General features: G+C 38.7%; 1 protein-coding gene, 1 long non-coding RNA gene and 1 other non-coding gene across 3 annotated transcripts in view; 2 read left to right on the top strand and 1 right to left on the bottom strand.

Annotated features, from left to right (window-relative positions):
- The window catches only part of LOC106923561 (uncharacterized), a 19890-nt gene extending 13819 nt beyond the window's left edge, over positions 1-6071 (top strand). Inside the window, exons 2-4 of the long non-coding RNA XR_015761784.1 lie at positions 3099-3337; positions 4178-4235; positions 5988-6071. This is a non-coding gene — a long non-coding RNA (uncharacterized LOC106923561). The remainder of the gene's footprint in view (positions 1-3098; positions 3338-4177; positions 4236-5987) is intronic.
- LOC106911117 (disks large-associated protein 2-like) overlaps positions 1-22089 on the bottom strand; it is a 23844-nt gene extending 1755 nt beyond the window's left edge. Inside the window, exons 1-4 of the mRNA XM_088001924.1 lie at positions 20872-22089; positions 5998-6215; positions 4375-4528; positions 2111-2330 (exon numbers count right to left, since the gene is read on the bottom strand). Of these exons, the coding sequence (XP_087858050.1) occupies positions 2111-2330; positions 4375-4528; positions 5998-6215; positions 20872-21951 (1672 nt within the window). The 5' untranslated portion in view covers positions 21952-22089. The remainder of the gene's footprint in view (positions 1-2110; positions 2331-4374; positions 4529-5997; positions 6216-20871) is intronic.
- Positions 14022-14094, top strand: trnav-uac (transfer RNA valine (anticodon UAC)). Its single transcript has one exon. It is a non-coding gene; the product is annotated as a tRNA-Val (tRNA).

The raw sequence follows: 22089 nt of genomic DNA, 5'->3' as shown, positions 1-22089 counted from the left end.
GCTATTTTATGGTTTTGACATGAAAACATTCTGAAAGCTCTTTGAAATTACATGTCTGATGTGGTTACACTTAGAATATGGTCTAAAAACATTTAAATAGAGACATGATCAACAACTCACAAAAGCCAGCATCACATTCATCACTTTAAAATTCAATATTCAGTGGTACAAATGTTAAAGAAGAAACAATGTCTGAGATTTTATGAGTTGTTTGGAACTGTGTTTGCTACTTAGGATAACTTAAACTTTATGGTTCTATAATTTCTACTGAGAAGGCAGTGCAAAAACACACATATACATAGATATGTATGCATGTCAACATTAAAATACCTGAAACAATCATCCCTGATGCCTCCAGTTGTTCTTTTCCCCTGGTTATCCTTCAACATCTGGATGGTCAAATGTAGAGGGGTTTGTAGCTCGTCTGCCCTACGGAGCATCATGGGATTCCTTTTCCCATTCAATGGCCCTCTAACCTTTGGGTTCAAACTAGTCCTGAATACTACCATTATAAAAAAAACAAAACATGACCTGATATTTTTTAAATAGCCTTATTTGGTGATTGCATTTTATTTCAAGACGACTGTTCTCCAAGAACTGTGCAAAAGGACACCAATGAACAAGTTTGTAACTAATCACCAAGTAACTATTTTTCTGTGCTTTAATAACTTTTATTATAACCTTACTAACTTCTAAAATACAACCTTACTCCAAATAATTTTTAGCCCAGACCTAGCTGAAAGATTTAGTGCCGATGGCTAAGTCAATAGAGTTCAGCAAATAAGACGGTGGGATTGGAGACCTTTATCCATAGTCGTTCAGTCACGAAGAAATTGCAGTTGGAAGCCCAATTAAGGATAAAAAGATTAAAAAAATAAATCATTCTCCAGATTCAACAAGAAAACAAAACCAACAGAGAGATAAAAGTGCAAATGTCTCCAATAATAAATTGACAAAATGTACAAAGTTATTGGATATAATATTGAAAAACAGTTCATGTAAATAGATAAAAAAAATGTTTCAATAGGGTTCATAGCTTTACTCTTGCAGGCAAACACCAAATACATTTACTCAGGGAGGTAATACAAAGATTCTGCTTGCACAAAGATGCTGATGTACTTGAGTCTTCTCACTGTACTGCATGTATTGTGTTACATAAGACCATAACACCAATTGAAATCGTATTAAAAGAGCAACATATTGTAATTCTAGTCCATTCAAGAGTCAGTAATGAATAAAAAATATTTTGAAGTTTAGGTTCAAACCTACATTGCAATTTTTTAAAATCGGAATTAAAAATTAATCCTTGACAAGACCTTTGCATAGAATGCAGTCATTTCAAATCTTAAATAATTCCATCAACAGCATAGACATGAAGCCCTGTAAGTATTTAACACTGCTGTTTCCAGTTTTATGCACCACAATACAACAGCTTACTAAGAAAAAAAATAGCGAATATGTTCCTTTAACATTGACAATAAAAATCAGTTCCTTTGTGCAACCAGCAAGTGTGTGCACATGTCTTCCATTCTCTAAGTCTCCTTGACTTACCTTAAATTGGTTTCTGTTTTTTAGTAATGTGCTTAATTAGAAAGTCATTTACAAATTTTGCACTCAATAGAGCCAAGATAGACAGTTGGAAGGCTTACCAACCACTAGAGCACATCAGATCTCAGCCCCTCCCTAAGTAACTGACACGCTTTGCCACACATAAAACACCACAGTTGAGCATGCTGAGGGTAAAGGCTACTCCTATTGTGCATGCCTTGTGTAATGGGACTGTGTGGTTTGTCAGGATAGGACTAAGTAAATTATAAACCTCATCTTTAACTTCCAGATAGTACAGATGTGGAAAATTGGCCAATGCACAGTTCATGCAAATTAACAGAGAAGCAAATCCATCTAAAATACTGGGAGTAAGCAGTGGCAAAAACAGACATAAACACCGTAGATTTCAAAGAAAATGAAAGGACTTCAGCCTGGCATCTCTGGATCTTAAGGGTTCCCCACTGTACATATGTAGGTATGTCAGATTTGTGCGCATGTATACGATGTATGACGATATGCAGACTAAGCCCTCTTTCATTTTGGGGGGAGGGAGTTGTTTTACCTGTTGTGGATCTGAGAGTTGAAGTGACAGTGGAGGATGTCATTGAAGGCAAGCAGTCGTCATCTTGGGAATAACCAGCCTGAATTGCACGGAGGTAACTGTGGCTTCGAGTGCGGAACGAACCAGGCAGGTCCAAGGCCTCCATGGCCTGTGATTCTACTTCACTAAAAACGGACTCGCAAACTGACTCAAACTGGCCATTGATCTCAGTCTCACTCACCTGAGAGACAAAAACAGGAATAGCAGTCCTTAATTTTTCCTCTTCCTTTCTCTTTCTCACTTTGATTCTTCCCCTTTGTACAGCAAATATGAAGGAGTGTTAGCAAAAGGAAACGCCACTGTAAAACTCGACCTTAAACTGAATGAAAGTCAGCTCAAATGGAGACACTGCAGGTGACAACAAGAGACAAATCAGAAAAAGATACAGAAGCTGTTATAAGACATGAGATCGACTGTGACATATAACTAATTATACAAAATATTAAAACGCATTCCAGTGTCAATTCATTGTCTCTCTAACTCTAGCAGGTATTTTGGAAGTAGTGTGTGATTAAAGATGCACCGAGAAATTGGTTGGTGGCTGAGCTGGTTGTTTTTGACCTGATTGGCCAAATCCAGCAAGTTGGGCTAACAATAGCCTCATAATTGTCATCCTCATCATCATACTTATAAAGTGCTTCTGTGTGAAGAAGACTCAAAATTAGCTTTATTTTTTCAAGTGAGTTATTTAAAATGAAGTGAAATAAGGGACCTTACAGCTATTTCACAAGATATTTTCCATGACATGCTGCAAAAAAGTGAGAGAGTAAGAATTCTAGGAGATAACAATTTTGCTATTTCTTGTGTTTTTAAAAGTATCCTGCTATTCACAGATCAAAGTTGTTCTGTATGCACTGTGTTGTATTTATGGAATTTATACCAATCTGTGCACTAGAATAATTGTATAAAACCATAATTGTTCTCTCTCCATTTTGTATTTATTCCACAGAAACTTTAAATGTGCATCCAAAGGAGAGCAGCTGCCTGAATGTACGCCCCTATCTTTTGACCAAAATCTTTCCTGCTGTATCCCCTTCTCCATATGGAAGCATTGGAGCTGGCTCTGTCATGCATCTTCTTACTGCAGCAACCCCAGCACATCTCACAGTGGCGGTCCGAAATAACTCCCACAGAGGATCCAGCTGTGTGAATCCACACACAGTATTAAAGAGCGACATACCTGTAAAGGTTGGTGTGTAATGGATAGTTAGATATTAAAATTCATTGTTCAAGCTTAGCTTTTTACTTTGATGAAAAACAATTGATTAAAAACTCCAGTTTTTTTAAGTCCTAAAATAGAGCAGTGATAAACTTGGCATCAGTATAATTTCCAATTCATTAATTTTACCTCTTTACACCACAACATTTTGAAAGGAAGTAGTAGATGTTACAATGAGACTTAGTGCTTCAAAAACAGATCCAAGAATATATGTATTTAGTGTCAATTTGAAAAACAGATTTTGTTTGACTATCAATATTCAAAACATATCCCTCCACACTTATTGGCACCCATGTCTTTAAATAAATTAACCTTTTATCTCTGTACTTTATTTTCTTAAGGACCCACATTAAGAAAACAATGTGCTCTACACAGTAAAGGATTGATAGTGCTTGGATATCCAAGAATTCACCACTTAGGTCCCGTGACCGTTGGGTTAGGAGAGGAATTAAAGTGCTAATTTTTCCTACTGAATTACATTTTATAAATCTTTGTCTGGGTGCCAATAAGCAAGTCAAAAGTTGTAATGGGAAATGCCTTAATTGATAAAAAGATTTGTAAATCAAATCAAAGATTATGTGTACAAGTTGCCATAGATAACAGCATACTCATTGATCATATATTTTGATTTTTAGACTGCTAAAGCAGCTGACAAATGATGTAGCTAAGTTAAACGTCATGTTTTAATAACAGTCTGATTTAAAACAATGGTTGTCAAGAGATGATGCCACATTTTGGTAAACACTTGTTTTCATGACAGCTCCCTTTCTGACTCAAATCTTTTATGATATTTTCTTCTGTCTGCTTAGCTTGAGTGTCAAGTTGTAGAAATGGACGTAAGGAGAGAAGATGAGGATTAAAACTGAGGTAAGAAATGAGAAGTGTTTCCACAATAACTGTACCAATAGTAACATTATATAGAGCTGTGAAAATGGTGCAAAACATGAGGTAAGTTCAATTTTACATTTGAAGTTATGCATCCTTTAGATGGATGTTTAAGACTCACCTGGCTGACGCAGCTAGCTTGACTGAGGGTGCTAACGGCACGCATGTAGCTCTGGTTGCGAGAGCGAAAAGGAGGGGGATGAAAGGAGGTGGCAGGATCCAGCGTGACACTTGGGTGGGGCCGCAAATCTCTGGTTTGCAAGTGGTAACCCTGGCTGAACAAGGACAGGAGCGAGTTGGGGTGGAGGGACACAAAATTTCTCAGTTTAAAAACTGTTTACTAAACTGTTGCTGGGGAAAATACATTACGTGTATAGGCAGAATCCAGACAAAATAAAAAAAGAGATCAATTTAAGAACAGTTTTAAATGTGAGCTATGTTAACTTCAGCTTTAAGAGTCCAATTATACAAGAGTTGCACTTAAATGAGTGTAGATTCAGAACAATGATAGATTACTACATTTGTGAGCTGTGCAGAAGAAACCACAGGGTCTTTTTTGTTTGCATACAACCGCAGAAGCGATCAGAACCCCACAGTGATGATGGTGAATAAAAGGGCACAGAGCACTCAGAGGCAGAGAGAACCGAGTAGTGCATGACGCCTCACAGAACTTGTCTCTATTTAAAAGCTACAGTGGCTTAAAGCAAAAATTCAGACAGCCAACATTATAAAAACAAGTTCAATTGAAAGTCAGTAAAACAACAGGTATGAAACAAACAAGTCCAGTCACCTCACACGGGAAAAACTCAAATTCATTGCTAATGTTTTACTTTATGTCTTAGAAGAATTATTCTATCATTCTTTCAGTTTTTGTTGAAGTAAGTTCAGATGACTGTGAAGAACACTCAACTGTAAAGGTGGCAGCAGTGTAAAGGTTTAAGTAACCACTGCTCTTGTCTGCTAATGGCAATTTCCCAGAGCCCCGTTTAAAAAAGAAATCCTCTCTGTTTAATAATTATTTTAAAAGTTAAAGTTACTAGTTGGACATTTGTTGAAAGAACAAAAGTTTCCCTCTGGTATTTGACAATTTGCAAACTCCCATTTGTGCGGAGGCTTTATTTACATCCAATGGGCTATTGCCTCTTCCTGCACTGTTCTCATTACTTCTTTTTCTTAATATCTTTGATATGTATTTTAATTGTGCAAAATAAAATAAACTAACCTAAAAGGTCATGTGGGAGAGTCGGTGCTTGGAGACAGTCTAACAAAATGATCAAAATATTAGGTTAACACCACACCTGTACTGCCTATTGTCTCATAGGGACTACTAACAAACAAAATAAATGAGAATCTTGTCCCATTAACTTTTTCTTAACAACCGTGTCCTATTTTTTTTAGACCTCAATAAATATTTGTTTGTAATATTTGTTCTTCTGACCAACGTTGATGTTAGATTATGCTACATTATCAATGAGAATTTTTCTTTTTTCACATTAAGTCTATTCATTCCATTAAGAGGGGCAACGTTCATCCAGTTTGTGTGTGCATATCAACTAGCGACATTGTATTTTCAAGTTATTAAATCCCACAAATGTTTCACTTGTACACCAGCATTTTAGTTGATGTTTGCTTGAGGGTTTGCTTATTTTTACTTATAAAGCAAGATATCTGTCATTAAAAACTGAAAACTAAACCATAGACACAGCTTTGATAAGGACCTGCTGTGCTTGGCAGGCAGCCCTACCTTTGGGAGTCTAAATGGGGTCTCTGCATGGCTGATTTAAGGACAAGAGCATCAGGACGAATGGCTGCCTGTGGAGAAGTCTTAGGACTCGTGTCGGAGTCTCCGCTTTCATCCTCCAGCTCTCCCATAGCTTTGACGTAGCTACTGCTCCGCATGCGGCGACATGGAATCTCCTCGTCTTTGTCACCGGGGTAACCGCTCCACTCATCTTGGGGTACCTGCAGGACACAACACATCTTAATGCAAAACACTGTCATGCTTAGTCCAGTGTTTGTGGAGAAATTTCAGACGGATGCTCCTTTTCCTCTGAGTGCAAAATGTAAGCCTTTTTTTAGTGAGTGCAAAATTATCATTAGCATGTACAATGGTGCCCAATGAGCCAAATGAGTACGAGACGTTTATGAGGAAAGCTGTTGCATAAGATCGGCTTGTTTGTGTCTCCAACGGGAAAATTAGGCTCAATAACTGTTTTATTGACCTCTGAGCTTCGCCTCCTAAAATAAACAATATCGTTATTAAACCTCTCTCTTTCATTAGAATAAGATAGAGGCAGCCTTTCCTTTAGCTAACATTAATAAATATCCTGATTCATTCTTAAAAACATTGAAATAGGCACATTGTGTTTTTACAAGTCCTGCATTTTAAGAGCTGATGTTCTTTGCAGTAATTTCAAGGGACAGAGTGAATATTTTGAACTTGATGATGCTAGTTTTTATACGATAAACATCTGAGTTGAGCACAGCTTTTCCTAGCATCATTTATTATTATTGCAAAAGATAAATTAACAGCCATTTCAGGTGGACAGTCCTTTACTGCTTTATGATGAATCATCTCCCTTGAAGGCAAGAATTAATAACTGCAGTTTGTTTCACAAACAAGCTGTCTTTGAATCAGTCAATTAGTCGATCAATCAAGTACATTTCAGCAGCACAACGGTTCAGGGTGCTTTACATAATAAAAACACAAAGTTAAAAAGTTATAAAGAAAACATACAGTCATAAATTAAACCAACCTAAATGAAACAGTGGACCTAATTCTGGTTTTAGGAGGATTATTTGGACTAATCATCAAAATAAGTAGGTCATAGTGACATTTTTTTTTCCTGGTACCCAGGTTGGCAGATCAGAATAAGTGAATTACAGACCATCCATCCATCCATCAGTTGATATGCTAATTGATCAGTAACAACATTTATATATTTTCATGTAAGATCTGCTGAATAAACAGCAGTACTTATTATTGGGACTTTGAACCTGAGTATTTAAAAGATGAGCTAAGATGAATCGATTTTGTTTTAACCTGCATAAAACAGACTAAGAATTTGTTCTTTTTAAGGGTGAACAACGGTGCTAGCAGAGTAAAAAGTTAGAGGAAAAGAATCTTGACTTTTTCATTCTGTGTTACAATAATTCTAGTGTGATTTCTGGGACAAAAATAAACCGGATGGATTTCTTGTTCCAACTAGAGTTGTTGGTAGAAGAAATCCCTGTATTTTCTGCAAATCTGAGTGATTCAAACAAAGCTATATGCAAACCAAGACAGCTCCAAACAAAATGCACAGGCTGAGATGCTTCATAATTCTGAATCTCAAAGTAATTTAAGACAATGAAACATGCACTCTCAAGCAAAACGAAGTTCAAAAACCTTTTCTGTATTATGTTCAGTATCACCATGGAAGTAATTTACTATACAGTAAATTACAAAGACTGATATACTTTTCCTGATTTAGCAGTGTGACATAATGCTTGTCTTTCTTTCCTCACTAACTAAAGCAATGATAAAAGGGGAAACTAGATATATTAAAATTACTTTCTTATTTTATCCAGGAAATATCAGTTAGTTTTAATTAATTACCTTAGAGGGCTTTTTGTTATCACAGCACTGGAGATCAGCCTGACAGCTACAACATTCAAATGAATCTGTACAACATCTGGAAAAAACTGTTTTAAACCGTTTTAAAAAACAAGTTTTCTATTCTTATTTTGTCTTTTTAACAGCAGATACTCATTCTGCTTCCACTGCTATCTTCCTCTGCTGCTATTGTAAGACGATAAATCATGTCGTATCAGCTCTTTGCATCTCTTTGCTACAACTTTTCAGCTTGAAAGCTCTGTGTGTATTACTTTTAAAAATTTATGCAACAAAACTCTCGCATTATGACTTTTATGTTGGAATATTTTGTCATTTTGGGGGAGAGATAAACCAGGTTATGACTCCTGGAAAATATGTGATCTTTAATGCAAAGTAGAGACTTGCATTACTGAGCTCAAGTGTTATTACACACATAGAAAAGCACTACCTGTTGGTTTTTAGATATACTATGAACTCAGGAATTACAAAGACGCAACATTCCTTCTATACTCCGTGGTAACATATTTCCACTGATACTTCTTCACTGAGTCTTACTGAAAAGTGTTTCTTTTAGCATTTGCATGTTTTTTTAACTGGATAAAACTACATCCAATAAAAGTTTCCTGTCCTTGATGCCTGCTGGAAGAGTAAGCCCTGTCAAAAGACACTGCACACATACACTGATGCTGACACTGTAAAAAAAATATGTCCCTCAAACAGACAGATGTATTAATGAAGTAGAAGCTTATCATCATTTTGTGGTTGGTGGTGTACAAATTGAATTAATTTCTTCTTCTTAGAACAACTTGTATATTTTCAAGTTCTCAGACCAAAGGGATGTATGCACACATGTTTGGATACATCATGTGAGATGGAAACTAGAGAGATTTATTCAGCAAAGTACCTAATGTTGTCTGATTTAAAAAAAAAGATATAGTGGTCAGACATGAAGCATCTGTAATTACTTTCCTGTCTGTACTGTCTGTACAGGTATTGGTGTAAAAGAGATGTTAGTGAAATTAATTTTATAGATTCAGTCCCTGTTGGATTGAGAAGAAAATTGGATTCAGAAGAAATTCATTACATATTCTTCTATATGCATACATCTGAGTCTGTTCTATCAGAATGCTCTCTGAACCTGGCAAAGTGCAGTGCTGCCTCATTACTTGCAAAGTTATATTTAAAGGTTCTTTTGAAGTGGCAACAGTTACTGTCATGATTAGTCACCAAAAAAAAACAACCTCTGAGTGCAACATATGCTCAGGAATATTTTCTCTATGCTCATGGGTCTTTCCTGTTCTCTCTTTCATTGCTGTAGCATTAAAATTTCTAATTCATTTCAGGTTTTAGAAAAAGAAGATGATGACTGTCAAGTTTTAAACTTTTAAAGAGTTTTATCCCTGATCTGTTGTGTTCCTTGGTATTCAAAATGCAGATTTTTACTCACCAATAGATTTTATTTAATGCTTATCTTTGCTGGGCCGGTGTAGGATCTCCCTTTAATTATGATTTGAGGACAAATTAGTTTATAAAATTAGTTAGATTCACTTTTTGTCTGCTCAATTCAATAGAAAACAGTAATATCAATGATTAAAAGTAAACTAAAATGGGGTCATTGTTACTGTTTTTACCCGTTTATCAATCTAAGGAAAGAAATGGCTGCAACATTTTGATTGTTTGAGGTGTTTTCACAGGAGTCTCAGATTTATTTCACGTTGATGTCTAATTAATTAAAATGGGGACTTTTTCTTTTTAACAGTTCTGAAATTAAAATAAATCACAAAGTGTCAGGAGGGAATTCAGTTGTGTCATGAGAGAGAAGCTTTTTTTGCTCACAGTGCAGACTCTCCTCTGCTCTTCCAGTCACTCACTTCATCCACTTACATGACTTGGCTGTGTCTCTGCCACCACTGCTGAACTACTGTCAGAGAAAGCACATGAGCTGATTGCTCTTTTTGGCTCTGGCATCGAGGAGTCTGCCTCCATCCCTCTCATTCTATTCTGCTCATGTCCAAAATGAGCTCCTGTCAGAATTTGACCTCTCCTTGTCCTGTTTATTGAATTTAATGACGGAACAGAAATATAAAGAACTAAATATCCTAGGATGTTTCAAAATGTGAAAAAAACTTAAATCATTATGCATGACATCTTTCTGTTAGATTTATCCTTCCCCACGAGTGGAAGAACATCCATCCATAATGTGCTAAATAAATTAATAAGCCTTAATGACAGCAGCAGAGAAAGAATGATTTTCATCTTAATGTGCAGCCATTGATCATCTGAGACTGTAGTTAACAAGGCAGCAATCAGTTATGGAGGCTGTGCACCAGCTCATTAGCACTGCTGTTGGAGCTCATATGATGCTATACCTGACAAGATGTGCTGACCCTCTCAGGCTACCAGACAGACCAGCTGCTTTACAGCCTCATTAGGTAATATAACACCAAAGAGAGTTTGTTTTAAAATAATCTTTGGGTAAAAAGTCCAATTCACTGAAAAAGTTCTTACACCAGGGTGAGTTAGTCAGCAGTTACTTTCTAGGAAGACTGTATTTGAAAACCTCTTTGTCAGATCAATGATAAATAACCTAGTTTGGAAGTGCGTTCACTTGTTTCTGTAAATTTACTCGGTTCTTGTTTCAGTAACCTAAGATGGATAACGAGCAAGAACAATTTTCTGTTAGAACCTGCCCAAATAATTATTTTATGTATGTACACAGCAAATTCAAAAGTGTTAAATGTTTTGGTGTTGGTAGACTTTGTGCAAAAGCAGAGTTAATTTTACTATAGTCACTTTCTGTTTATGTAAGTCTGGGGTGTATATTATTAGTAGTTAAAATCCAGTGTTAAAACAAAGTGTTTCCGTATCAAATCTAGAGGTGTTAAAATGGAATCAATAACTCTTGACTTCTTAACTCTGAACTCCACCAGCGGCGGAGTTAACACTGAAGGAGTTAATTCACTGCCTCCGCCCCAGAATCACAGATTCCCACCGAAGCGAAGCGACAGAAGCCAAGTCATTTCAGGACTATTTACTCTCCACATGTCTGAGTTATTTACTGCGCTTGGTAAGTTACTTTTTTTCTGAGATGGTTTATAACTATTGTTTTGAGTTGAGCTCAACCTGTATGACAGACGGCTCGGTGTTAGCATATTTATAAGGGTTGGATAAATATCGAGCCGATGAAGATTTAATCAAATTATTGGCTAACTTGAACAGATCCGTAATAATCTGGAGTATGTTTTTTCGTGATGTTGGACGTTTACATGCATATTGGTCAGATTTATCAACCTTTCTGATTGATTTCTTACCTTTGAAAAAAATGTAAAAGGCTTTTTCACGTTGAGAGCATTATTCCCGCTGTTGTGTCTTCTTATATACGTTTTGCAGCATGTTTTAATCCTTTTATTGCCTTTTTGTATATATTAGAACCAGTCTGGTTGCGGATGAATCGCCAGTCGTCAGCCTAATCTCCCCCTCCTGATCCCTCCATGGATTCTTTGAAGATTCAAGCTCCAAAAATGATTATGTAAGTGTTAATATCTGTGAAACTCCACATTTCTGTAATGGAGGCTTGTTGTTAAGAGTTGTAGTAAAAATGTATTCCTTCGCTCCATTCCTTATTGTTCTGTTTTTTGTTTGTTATGATCCAGAGACCGACACTGGCTGTAGTACTCAGAGACTGAAGACTGTCCGATGCAGTAGAGGAGCATGTTGGTGTCTCCGCCAAACGTCATGAACAGCCCAACAACCTGAAGACAATCTGTTAGTGAGTGGACATCTCTCTGGTGGAGTGCACAGAGGATCTGTCTCTTATTAACAGAAACAGAAACTGGATAAGAAATGATGGATCTGAATATCAGGTTGGTCTGTTATGTACTGTACATATCTGGCAATCTACCTGTTAAAAGAAAATGTACTCTATCAAATATTACATGAATTGCATGTATTGATACAGGCTTTACTTTCTCCACCTTGTACTTTGAACAATTTCATGCATATTGTACTGAAGAAAAATGTATTAAGCATACGGCATTTTGTATTGCCGAGCTGATATGTTAGACCACATGTCAAACGCAAGGCCCGCGGGCCACATGTGGCCCGCCATGTCATTTTATGTGGCCCGCCCAGCATTTTATAGGCCGATGATTGACTTAAAATAGGTTTTCAGCACAAATTGACTACAAACTACATCTCCCACAATGCATTCCGATTGTTACCAGCCAACATTACGGCTTCTCGCCACTAGAGAGCAGCAGAGTCACCTCAAGCTGCTTATTGATTTTCCCATTGAATAAAACTGAGACATCAACAAGCTAACATCAAAACGTCCAAGGAAAGAAAAATCAATTTACAAGTAAGACTGTGAATGAAGATGTGTGTGAGTTGGTGTCAGGGCGGCAGGTCGCGCTAGACTTTTTTGTTATCTGTTATCTTGACCGACAACATAAAAAAAATCGGTCATGTACTATTTTTATCCGTGAAATTACAATCATATTAACATCGGATATTTAGTCGCATTTTATGCGGTTTAGTTAATATTCACCGTGAATCCAGATCCCATCACAAATTAAGCAGATAAATGCATCTACATTTTTCTCGTAGTGACAAAAACCACTGACTGAGGCCCCAATAACTTTTAATAAATTAAATTAAGCGACTTCACTTAAATTAGCATCACTTCACCTGCTGGGGTCTGAACAACTTCCTCCTGGTTCCCATCTGCTAATTCATCAGTCAATTGGATCTGTCTGATCCAAACAGATCAACTGAACTCTGTGAGTTACCCTGTGCGGTCCGGTGTGCGCTTTTACCAGGATATTTTTTTTTCTTTTTTGCATGGTTTTGCTTCTCCGAAACGGACAGATGATGTTACATCTGCAGCTCCTCCAGAGCGCCGCTCTCCTGGGTAACGTGAACCCAGAAGGCTCCATTTGTTAAATCCGCTGGATGAGTTACTTCCAGCGGTTTCTTTCTAATTCCGCAGTGGTTGAGCAGCGGACTGCGCATGTTACAGTCTAATTAACTTCTGCATCGTCGTTTATTTCCTCAAGATAAACTACCGGCTCCTCAAATGGATTAACACAACGTTGCATTCTCTTTAGTTTTCTCTGGTCTGTAATGGAGAATTGAATTTAATGCGCCATTTCAACAAAAATAAATTCTTACAAACGGTAAGTATTGATTTTATGGACTGAACAGACAAACATTTACCAGTTTGAACTGTTGATTTTATTTTTGAACCCTTATTTATTTTGAAGTGTTGATTTTATTTTTGAACCATTTTTTAATTGTGAAGTGTTGATTTTATTTTTGAAACCTTATTTATTGTAAAGTGTTGATTTTATTTTTGAACCATTTAATTGTGAAGTGTTTTTATTTTTGAAACCTTATTTATTGTAAAGTGTTGATTTTATTTTTGAACCATGAAGTGTTGATTTTATTTTTGAAACCTTATTTATTGTAAAGTGTTTTTTATTTTTTGAACCCTTATTTATTTTGAAGTGTTGATTTTATTTTTGAACCATTTTTTAATTGTGAAGTGCTGATTTTAGTTTTGAACCCTTATTTATTTTGAAGTGTTGATTGTCTGAAAGACCTTAGACATGAATTGCCTCATACGGGGTTTGAACCGCTGACCTCAGCATTACCAGCACCGTGCTCTAACCTGCTGAGCTAACTCACCTACCTTACAAACTGCTGAGTTTCCATGGATTTAAGAATAACTTACATGATCTTACCACAATGAAGATTTGATAAGTGCTTATATTCTAATGTTTTTCAAAACAACATGCATAATATTTTATTTTCCAGAGATTTTGTATTTGAAGTGTTGATTGTATTTTTGAACCATTTTCAAGTGTTGATTGTATTTCACAGATATTTTTTATTTGTAAGTATTGACTTTATTTTATAGCCATTTAGCCAAGTCTCTGCAGAACCATTTGTCTCTGCTAATGACATCTTTAATACAATTTGTTGATCCCAGGCTTAGTTTATGGACTGTGATGTGAAATTAGGCACAAGTAGAAGTCTGGCAGTTTGTTCACCAAGTTACTGTGCTCTCTGAGAGGATCTGTGGTATAAGTATTTGACATTGTTTTATGCTCATCGTTGACATTAGTCTCTAACAAAATGTGGATCATCTACCAGGAACACTGCATAGAGTATGAGTTTCTGTAGTGTAGTGGTTATCACGTTTGCTTTACATGCAAAAGGTCGCTGGTTCGAAACCAGACAGAAACAGATTTTGCATGTTCTATTCATCACAGGTGTAAAGGTCAACAAGGGCTCTGTGGTGTCATGGTCTGTACTCTGAATCCAGGCATCTGAGTGCAAGCCTCAGTTGAAATTTTTATGCGTTGCATCTCACATCATCAACTTTGGAACCTTAAACTGAAACAAAACAGAGAAGTTCAGTTCCTGTAGTGTAGTGGTTATCATGTTTGCTTTACACGCAAAAGGTCTCTGGTTCAAAACCAGACAGAAATGGTTTTTGTAGGTTATGCATCTCTTGGGGTGCAGTGAGACAATAAGAGCCTTCCTCTTTGGTGTTGGTTCATTTGCCAATCGACTTCAGTGTAGGCTTCTTTGAAATCGAAGCTACTTTACTTCAATTACCAATTGGCAGTTCTATGGTGTAATGCACATGTGTCAAACTCGTGGCCCCCCAGCATTTTATAGGCCATGGGAACTCAAATGCAATATTTAAAACTTCAATACATAAAATCAGTTATTTAACAATATGAGGTGTTTAATTTATTTTTAACATTGTATTTTCATACATTTATAATGGGGGTGCCCAAGTCTAGTTTTCCAGAGCTACCATCTGCAGCTTTAGATGGATTCCTTCTCTAACACACCTGGACCATTGACTCATTATAATCCTCTACAGAACTGAATGAGGGAAGTCAACCTTTTGTCTGGGGTGTTTTAGCAGGGATGCACTCCTGATTTGTACCGTCAATGTGGCCCGTTGAGGGGGGCCAATATGCTGAAGTGGCCCTCGGTGAAATTGAGTTTGACACCCCTGTGTTAGACCTTTTAAAAAGCAATATGTGAAGGAAAGAGACATGTGAAACATGCACATTATTCCACATTGTAAAAAGTTTTTGTAATTACGGTGCACGTTTTGAAATAAATGCATTTGAGAAAATCATTGCCTCTTTATTAAATGTTTATTTTCCAAAGAATTTTTAAAAGTTCAACACAATAAAATACCTATTTAATATTAATTACGAATAACGCTTAAGAAGTTAAAGAAGTACTCTGTGAGAGTTAATATTAAGATCTAACACTGAATTAGTGTTAGTAAGTGTAAAATGATTAACTCCAGCAGACTTGATATTTGACACTTTATTAGAGTTAAGGTACCAACTCCAAAAAGAGTTAAATTAACACTTTCTGGTGTGGACACATACAGACACTTAAAAGTGTTGAAATCAAATCTGACAGCGTTAATCTGGGCCTCCTGGATTTGCTGTGTACAGCATTGGTTTGCAGAAGCATTCATTACAACCCAAAACCAAACTTTCATTTAGATTTTATGTAAAACATAAAGCATAAATTATATTTTTCTTTACAAATGAGATCCTCAAAAATGTATGAAGCATTTGCTTGGGACATTGTGTTGGAATTTATTCAAAGGTATTGTCAAAATACAAACAGATGCAATTTTCTGATTTCTATTTGTAAAACAAATTATAACTATAATTCTTTTAATTTTACAGTTCAGTGCTTCTTTGTGCTTAAAATAAAATATGCAATATGCATAAATCTGTGGCTATCGGGTGAGAAAATGTAAAAGTTCAAAGGATATTAATACATTTGTGAATCTCGGTGTCGGTGGACCTAAGCAGTAAATCAGCTGATGTAAGATTCATTTTTCCCCCCTACCAATTCAAACAGTTTGTATATTTCAACATGACAGCCTGTAAAAGAACCTGTGTTCTTGACTCAGTTTTAAGTTACTCTCCACAAGTCATCTTTTTTTTTTTTGAGTTGTTTTTTTCCCCAGATGACAGTAAAAATGTCCTATCCCTGTAACATTGAGTTTACTTTTCAAAATTTCCTCTTGCGTGCCTTACCTCACACTCTTACTAGCGTCAGTGACTGTTTGCTACAAACTGAGGTGAATGCTCCTCCAGGGGTGGTCAAAAAGATTACGAAGGATGCTTGATGTTTTTCACAGCGAGGAAGTGTGTCAAACACAGGCATTATACACACTAAAGTGTTTGACAAGCACTTGTCTTTTTGTATAGTATTACAGGACCAGAGAGAGCATTGTGTTTGTAGTGACTCTCATGTGTTTTTAGATTGAAAAGTGCATTAACTCCTACAAATAAAATCAACAAGCAAAATGCAAAAATCCTGATTTAATCAAGAGCAAATGTAGTTGTAGTTGTGTTTGCTGACACTTTGCAGATGCTGGTTTGTGAACTATCTCTATCAATATAAATGAGGTTTAAGGATATAAGTTACCAATCTGGTGTTCTAACAGCTTCTGGAAGAAAATAATACATACTACCAACTAGGGCTGTTGTAAACGAATATTTTAGTAATCGAGTAATCTATCGATTATTCTTACGATTAATCGAGTAATCGGATAAAAAAAAATTATAAAATGAAATATTGGTAAATCTGGCATAATACCGGTGTTACTATCAGATATCAATATCAGTCCAATTGTTCATATTTGAGCATCCCTAACAGTTGCTTTTTTGTAGTTTAGAAAACTAACCTGTAACAATAATAGCTCACTTTCTAAGTTAACCAGAAGAAAAGTTATAGAAAAATCTGAAATTATATTGAATTTAATAACAAAGAGGCAGGCTCACAAATATGCTTATAAAAAATGTCTACAATCCAGCTTTTAGTTTATGTATTCATCTTCAGTGAGTTTAATAGATTAATTAAACTCACCTTGCCACCTAACCTGTCACGCTTTGGGTTTGAAAATACGGGAAATGTCGCCTGGAGTGGGAGGAGAGGGCGAATGAACGAACATGGGGTGGAGGGGAGGAAATAGACCAGCGGACTGACGAACCGTTAGACCGGGGGACGAACACGGGGGGAAGCAATACGGGATATTTACGACACCTTCACTGGTCACACTCAGAAACTCATCTACCAGCCATGTACGATGCGCTCCGCCACCCGTTTCTTCAGACCGGGATATGAAATTTATTGTGCGGTTCGTCGGTAAAGCTACATTTACACGGTAAGCATCAGCTACTCAGCCGCCCGCCCTGTTCAGGCTATCCGCTCACCTCAGCGCTCTTCCCGCCGTTCGCTTTCAACGAGCAGCCCCGGAGGAGAAATGCTGCCGTACTCCAGGCATTCCCCCAGTCATTTTAAGGATGCTTATTGGTTCCCCAAAAACGATAAAAAGTCGGGCATTATCATCAATCAATAAAATCCCCACGGGCCAATCTTGAAGATTGGACTTTATGCCGCTGAGACTTAGCTTTTGTCAACAACTCAGAGGCGGAAGTGAGAGCTCCGCGCAACGCAAATGAAGTCCCGGCCGGAACACGGTGCGCTAACTAATAAAACATAAATTAACGAAGCTTCGAGGCAGGTAAATTTTCCTCGAGGAATTTTAGTAATCGAGGTACTCGAATCATTCGAGGAATCGTTTCAGCCCTACTACCAACTGTCAAACATTTGGAGGGAAAAAAAAAACAACCCAGAAAATAAAAACTATTAAATCTGATTAGCTAACTTATCCTTTGCTGTACAAAGCTTCCTCTTCATTTCCCCACTAAACAGCCTTTTCTTTGTGAACATTCTTAGAACAGATTGTGCCCATGTGCCACCTGCAGCCTCTTCATTTGCCCAACACAGAGACCTGCCAAAACATGCTTCTCTATTAAAGGACTCCATGTAGCACAGAAAAAAAATAGCATTTTTTTTTTTGCTTCTTTGCCTGACTGTGAATCTCAAGGCGTCACTGGGAAAACAATATCTGTACTCTTAAGAAATATCAATAACTCTTAAAGACATCTTAAGGATTTCTTTTTTAAAACATTTTCTGTCCAGTTATAGCCTAAGCATTTATAGAGTATTATTGTGTGCTTGGTACTTCAGACTAGCCTATCTAACTTAAAATGACTTACAGTTGAGCATTTTGCTTCCTTCCTAATTTGGTCCACAAAGTACTTTTTTACAAGAACAGCTAGTTTGATTCATTCACATTTCTTTGCAAGCGTCTCAATGAATTTTCAAAGATAACAATATGATATACAAAATAGTATTTCTGAAGGAATAGTCTTTGAGTTTTAATTAAAACAGTCATATCAATGTAGTGTACATTAGTTATTAAGTTTAATGAAGAACTAAACTGGAATTTGTTAACATCAAAAGTCAAATGGTGGACTCTGACTTGGCAACAAAACATATCTTTTCTAATTATACATGCCATCATAAAGTTGCATCCATAAGAGCTCCAATATACATATCATCACCTTCCTAAAATATATCATATTGTATATCATATATATATATATATATATATATATATATATATATATATATATATATATATATATATATATATATATATATATATATATATATATATGTGTATATATATATATATATATACTGTGGCAGATGTCCAAGAAAGAGTCTCGGGTATGAAAAACTGGACAGCACCAGGGCCTGACATGATCCATGCCTACTGGCTAAAGAAACTCACTGCCCTCCATGAGCGACTGGCAGTTCAACTGAACCAGCTGCTACAGAATGGGACTCACCCTGAATGGCTAACTGAAGGGCGCACAATCCTGATCCAGAAGGATCCCTCAAAGGGTTCAGTCCCATCCAACTATCGGCCGATAACCTGTCTCTCTACAACATGGAAGCTCATGTCAGGCATCATAGCAGCTAAGATAAGCGGGCACATGGATAAATACATGAACACGGCACAGAAGGGCATCGGCATAAATAGCAGAGGAGCCAAACACCAACTCCTTGTAGACCACACAGTCACCCGAGACTGCAAAACCCGACACACCAACCTGTGCACCGCTTGGATTGATTACAAGAAAGCCTATGACTCGATGCCACACACTTGGATCATTGAATGCTTAGAGATGTACAACATCAATAGGACTCTAAGAGCCTTCATTGCAAACTCGATGGGGCTGTGGAAAACCACCCTTGAAGCCAACTGCAAACCACTTGCACAAGTGTCCATCAAATGTGGCATATACCAAGGAGATGCTCTGTCCCCACTGCTGTTCTGCATAGGCCTGAACCCCCTTAGCCAAATCATCAACAAGACTGGCTACGGATACCGACTCAAGAATGGGGCCACAATCAGTCACCTCCTCTACATGGATGACATCAAGCTGTACGCCAAGAACGAGCGAGACATCGACTCACTGATCCACACCACCAGGATCTACAGCACTGACATTGGGATGTCATTCGGACTAGAGAAGTGTGGCCGGATGGTTACAAAGAGAGGGAAGGTCATCCACACAGAAGGGGTCTCACTCCCAGAGGGAACAATAGCAGACATAGAGCACAGCTACAAGTACCTGGGAATACCACAAGCAAATGGCAACCTCGATGAGGTCACAAGGAAAGGAGCCACAGCCAAATATCTCCAACGAATAAGGCAAGTCCTGAGAAGCCAGCTCAATGGCAAGAACAAGATCCGTGCAATAAACAGCTATGCCTTACCAGTAATCAGATACCCTGCCGGAATAATTAGCTGGCCAATGGAAGAGATAAAGGCCACGGACGTTAAGACTCGGAAGCTGCTAACCATGCATGGAGGGTTCCACCCCAAATCCAGCACCCTGAGACTGTACACAAGCCGTAAGGAAGGAGGCAGAGGACTAGTGAGTGTGAGAGCCACTGTCCAGGATGAAACATCCAAGATCCATAAATACATCAAGGACAAAGCCTCAATGGACGATGTGCTCAGCGAATGTCTCAGACAATGGGGAACAGAGGACGAGGTGCTGGAGGAACCATCATGGGAAGACAAGCCCCTACATGGGATGTACCACCGACAAATAACTGAAGTGGCTGATATCAGGAAATCCTACCAATGGCTGGAGAAAGCTGGACTCAAGGACAGCACAGAGGCCCTCATCCTGGCCGCCCAGGAACAGGCACTAAACACCAGAGCAATAGAGGCTCAGATCTACCACACCAGACAAGACCCAAGGTGTAGGTTGTGCAAGGAGGCCTCTGAGACAGTCCAGCACATAACAGCAGGGTGCAAGATGCTGGCAGGGAAAGCATACATGGAACGACATAACCAAGTGGCGGGCATAGTGTACAGGAACATCTGTGCCGAATATGGACTGGAAGCCCCGAGGTCAAAGTGGGGAACACCCCCAAAGGTGGTGGAGAATGACCGAGCTAAGATCCTGTGGGACTTCCAGATCCAGACAGACAAGATGGTAATGGCGAACCAACCGGACATTGTGGTGGTGGATAAAGAACAGAGGAAAGCCGTTGTGGTGGATGTAGCAATACCAAGTGACCACAACATCAGGAAAAAGGAGCATGAGAAACTGGAGAAATACCAGGGCCTCAGAGAGGAACTGGAGAAGGCCTGGAAGGTGAAGACCACAGTGGTGCCTGTGGTCATAGGGGCCCTCGGGGCAGTCACCCCCAAACTGGAGCAGTGGCTCAAACAGATCCCAGGAACAACATCAGACATCTCAGTCCAGAAATGTGCAGTTCTAGGCACAGCCAAGATACTGCGCAGAACCCTCAAGCTCCCAGGCCTCTGGTAGAGGACCCGAGCTCAGAGGATGAAAGAGACCACCCACGGAGGGTGAGAGGGGAATTTTTATATATATATATATATATATATATATATATATATTTTTTTTTTTTTTTTTTGCCAAAGCTAATTTTGGGGAGGAAAATAAATAAATAAAAAATCACCACCCCAAAATTTTATTTGGGTAAAAAAAAAAAAAAATTGCTTAGGATGTTATTTTAGGAAGGCGACTATATTATAAAAGCAACTTTATGAAGAAAAAGCCCACTTACCTGAAGGTAGTGACATGCTCGTGAAGACGTTTTGAGGTCGGTGTGCATCATGGGTTTGTCCAGATTAAGCGATGACTTCCTATAGGCCTCCTTGGCTTGGCTGACTGTGAGTGTCGACCAGGAGCTCCTCTTCATGAATTTTCCCTCAGGTGCCATGGCCATGCTTTCACAGGCTGAGCACTTGACATCGTTGTTACTCTTGGAGCCCTTGAGCGACATTTCTCCAAAGTGGTGGCTGTGCATGGATTCTGGGTAGCAGTGGCTGACATGTTCCCCGTGGTGTCTCGACATTACACTCGGTGTGCGGTAGGTGCTGTCACTGTCCAAGTTGTCATCAGAGCTCCACCAACCTCCAGAGCGGTGCTTACGTTCTTTACTTTTGCTCCTCTTGCTGCCGTGTTTGGTGGAGTGGTGGCCATGATGGTAATATGACCCTGCTCCACCTCCTATATCACCTTTTGTGCCATTCATCTTGGATGACCCCTCCAAAGAGTGGGACTTGGTGAAGAGTTTCTGAACCGAATGAACGAGGTGTCTGATGCGGCCGGGACTCTCGCTGCGTTGCTCGGTGGTTGTGGACGTGCGCTGGTACTGTAGCGTGTGGAAGCCGTCGCGGTGAAGTGGCAGTTGTTTCTCAAACTGGTCTAGCAGGTTAGCTGGAAGTCGATTGCTTTTGGTGCCGGCGTGGTGGGAGGAGGCAGCAGCAGCGGCTGCCGCAGCAGTGACAGTCGGCGAGGTGGCGGAGGCCGTGATGGCAGCGCAGTCTTCCCTGGTGGCTGAGTCGTAATACTGAGAGCTGTAGTGCATTCTGGGGAAGGTGCTGCTGGAGATGTGGTCTGATGCGGCAGGTGGGGGCATCATGACAGGGGACATCATCATGCAGTCAGAGTGAATGGAGCTTCGGGGCGAGTACCGGTGGTGGAAGTCCACGGGGCAGCTCTCAGTGGGACTGAGCAGGTATGATGGGTGGCGGGACTCGGAGCCATGGTGGCCATGGAAATCGTGGATGTGGGGATCGTAGTCAAAACCATGAGGTAAAGGGATATGATGCTGGGAACGACTGCCCGATAAGCCCTTCATGTTCCTGGCAGGGGGGAGACGTCTGCCTTCATTTACCTTCCGAGGAGGGGACCAAGATGTAAACTTCTGGTCTGATGCAGACAAAGAAGAAAGAAGTAGAGGAAAACATTAAAATCACCGAGTTGGAGGAAATCATAA

This window comes from Poecilia mexicana, unplaced genomic scaffold (genome assembly GCF_051168715.1).
Source record: "Poecilia mexicana isolate PSO_F unplaced genomic scaffold, ASM5116871v1 scaffold_21, whole genome shotgun sequence".
Lineage (NCBI taxonomy): Eukaryota > Metazoa > Chordata > Actinopteri > Cyprinodontiformes > Poeciliidae > Poecilia > Poecilia mexicana.
The sequence above is the reverse complement of the archived record's forward strand: the minus strand, read 5'-3'. Positions and strand labels throughout refer to the sequence as shown.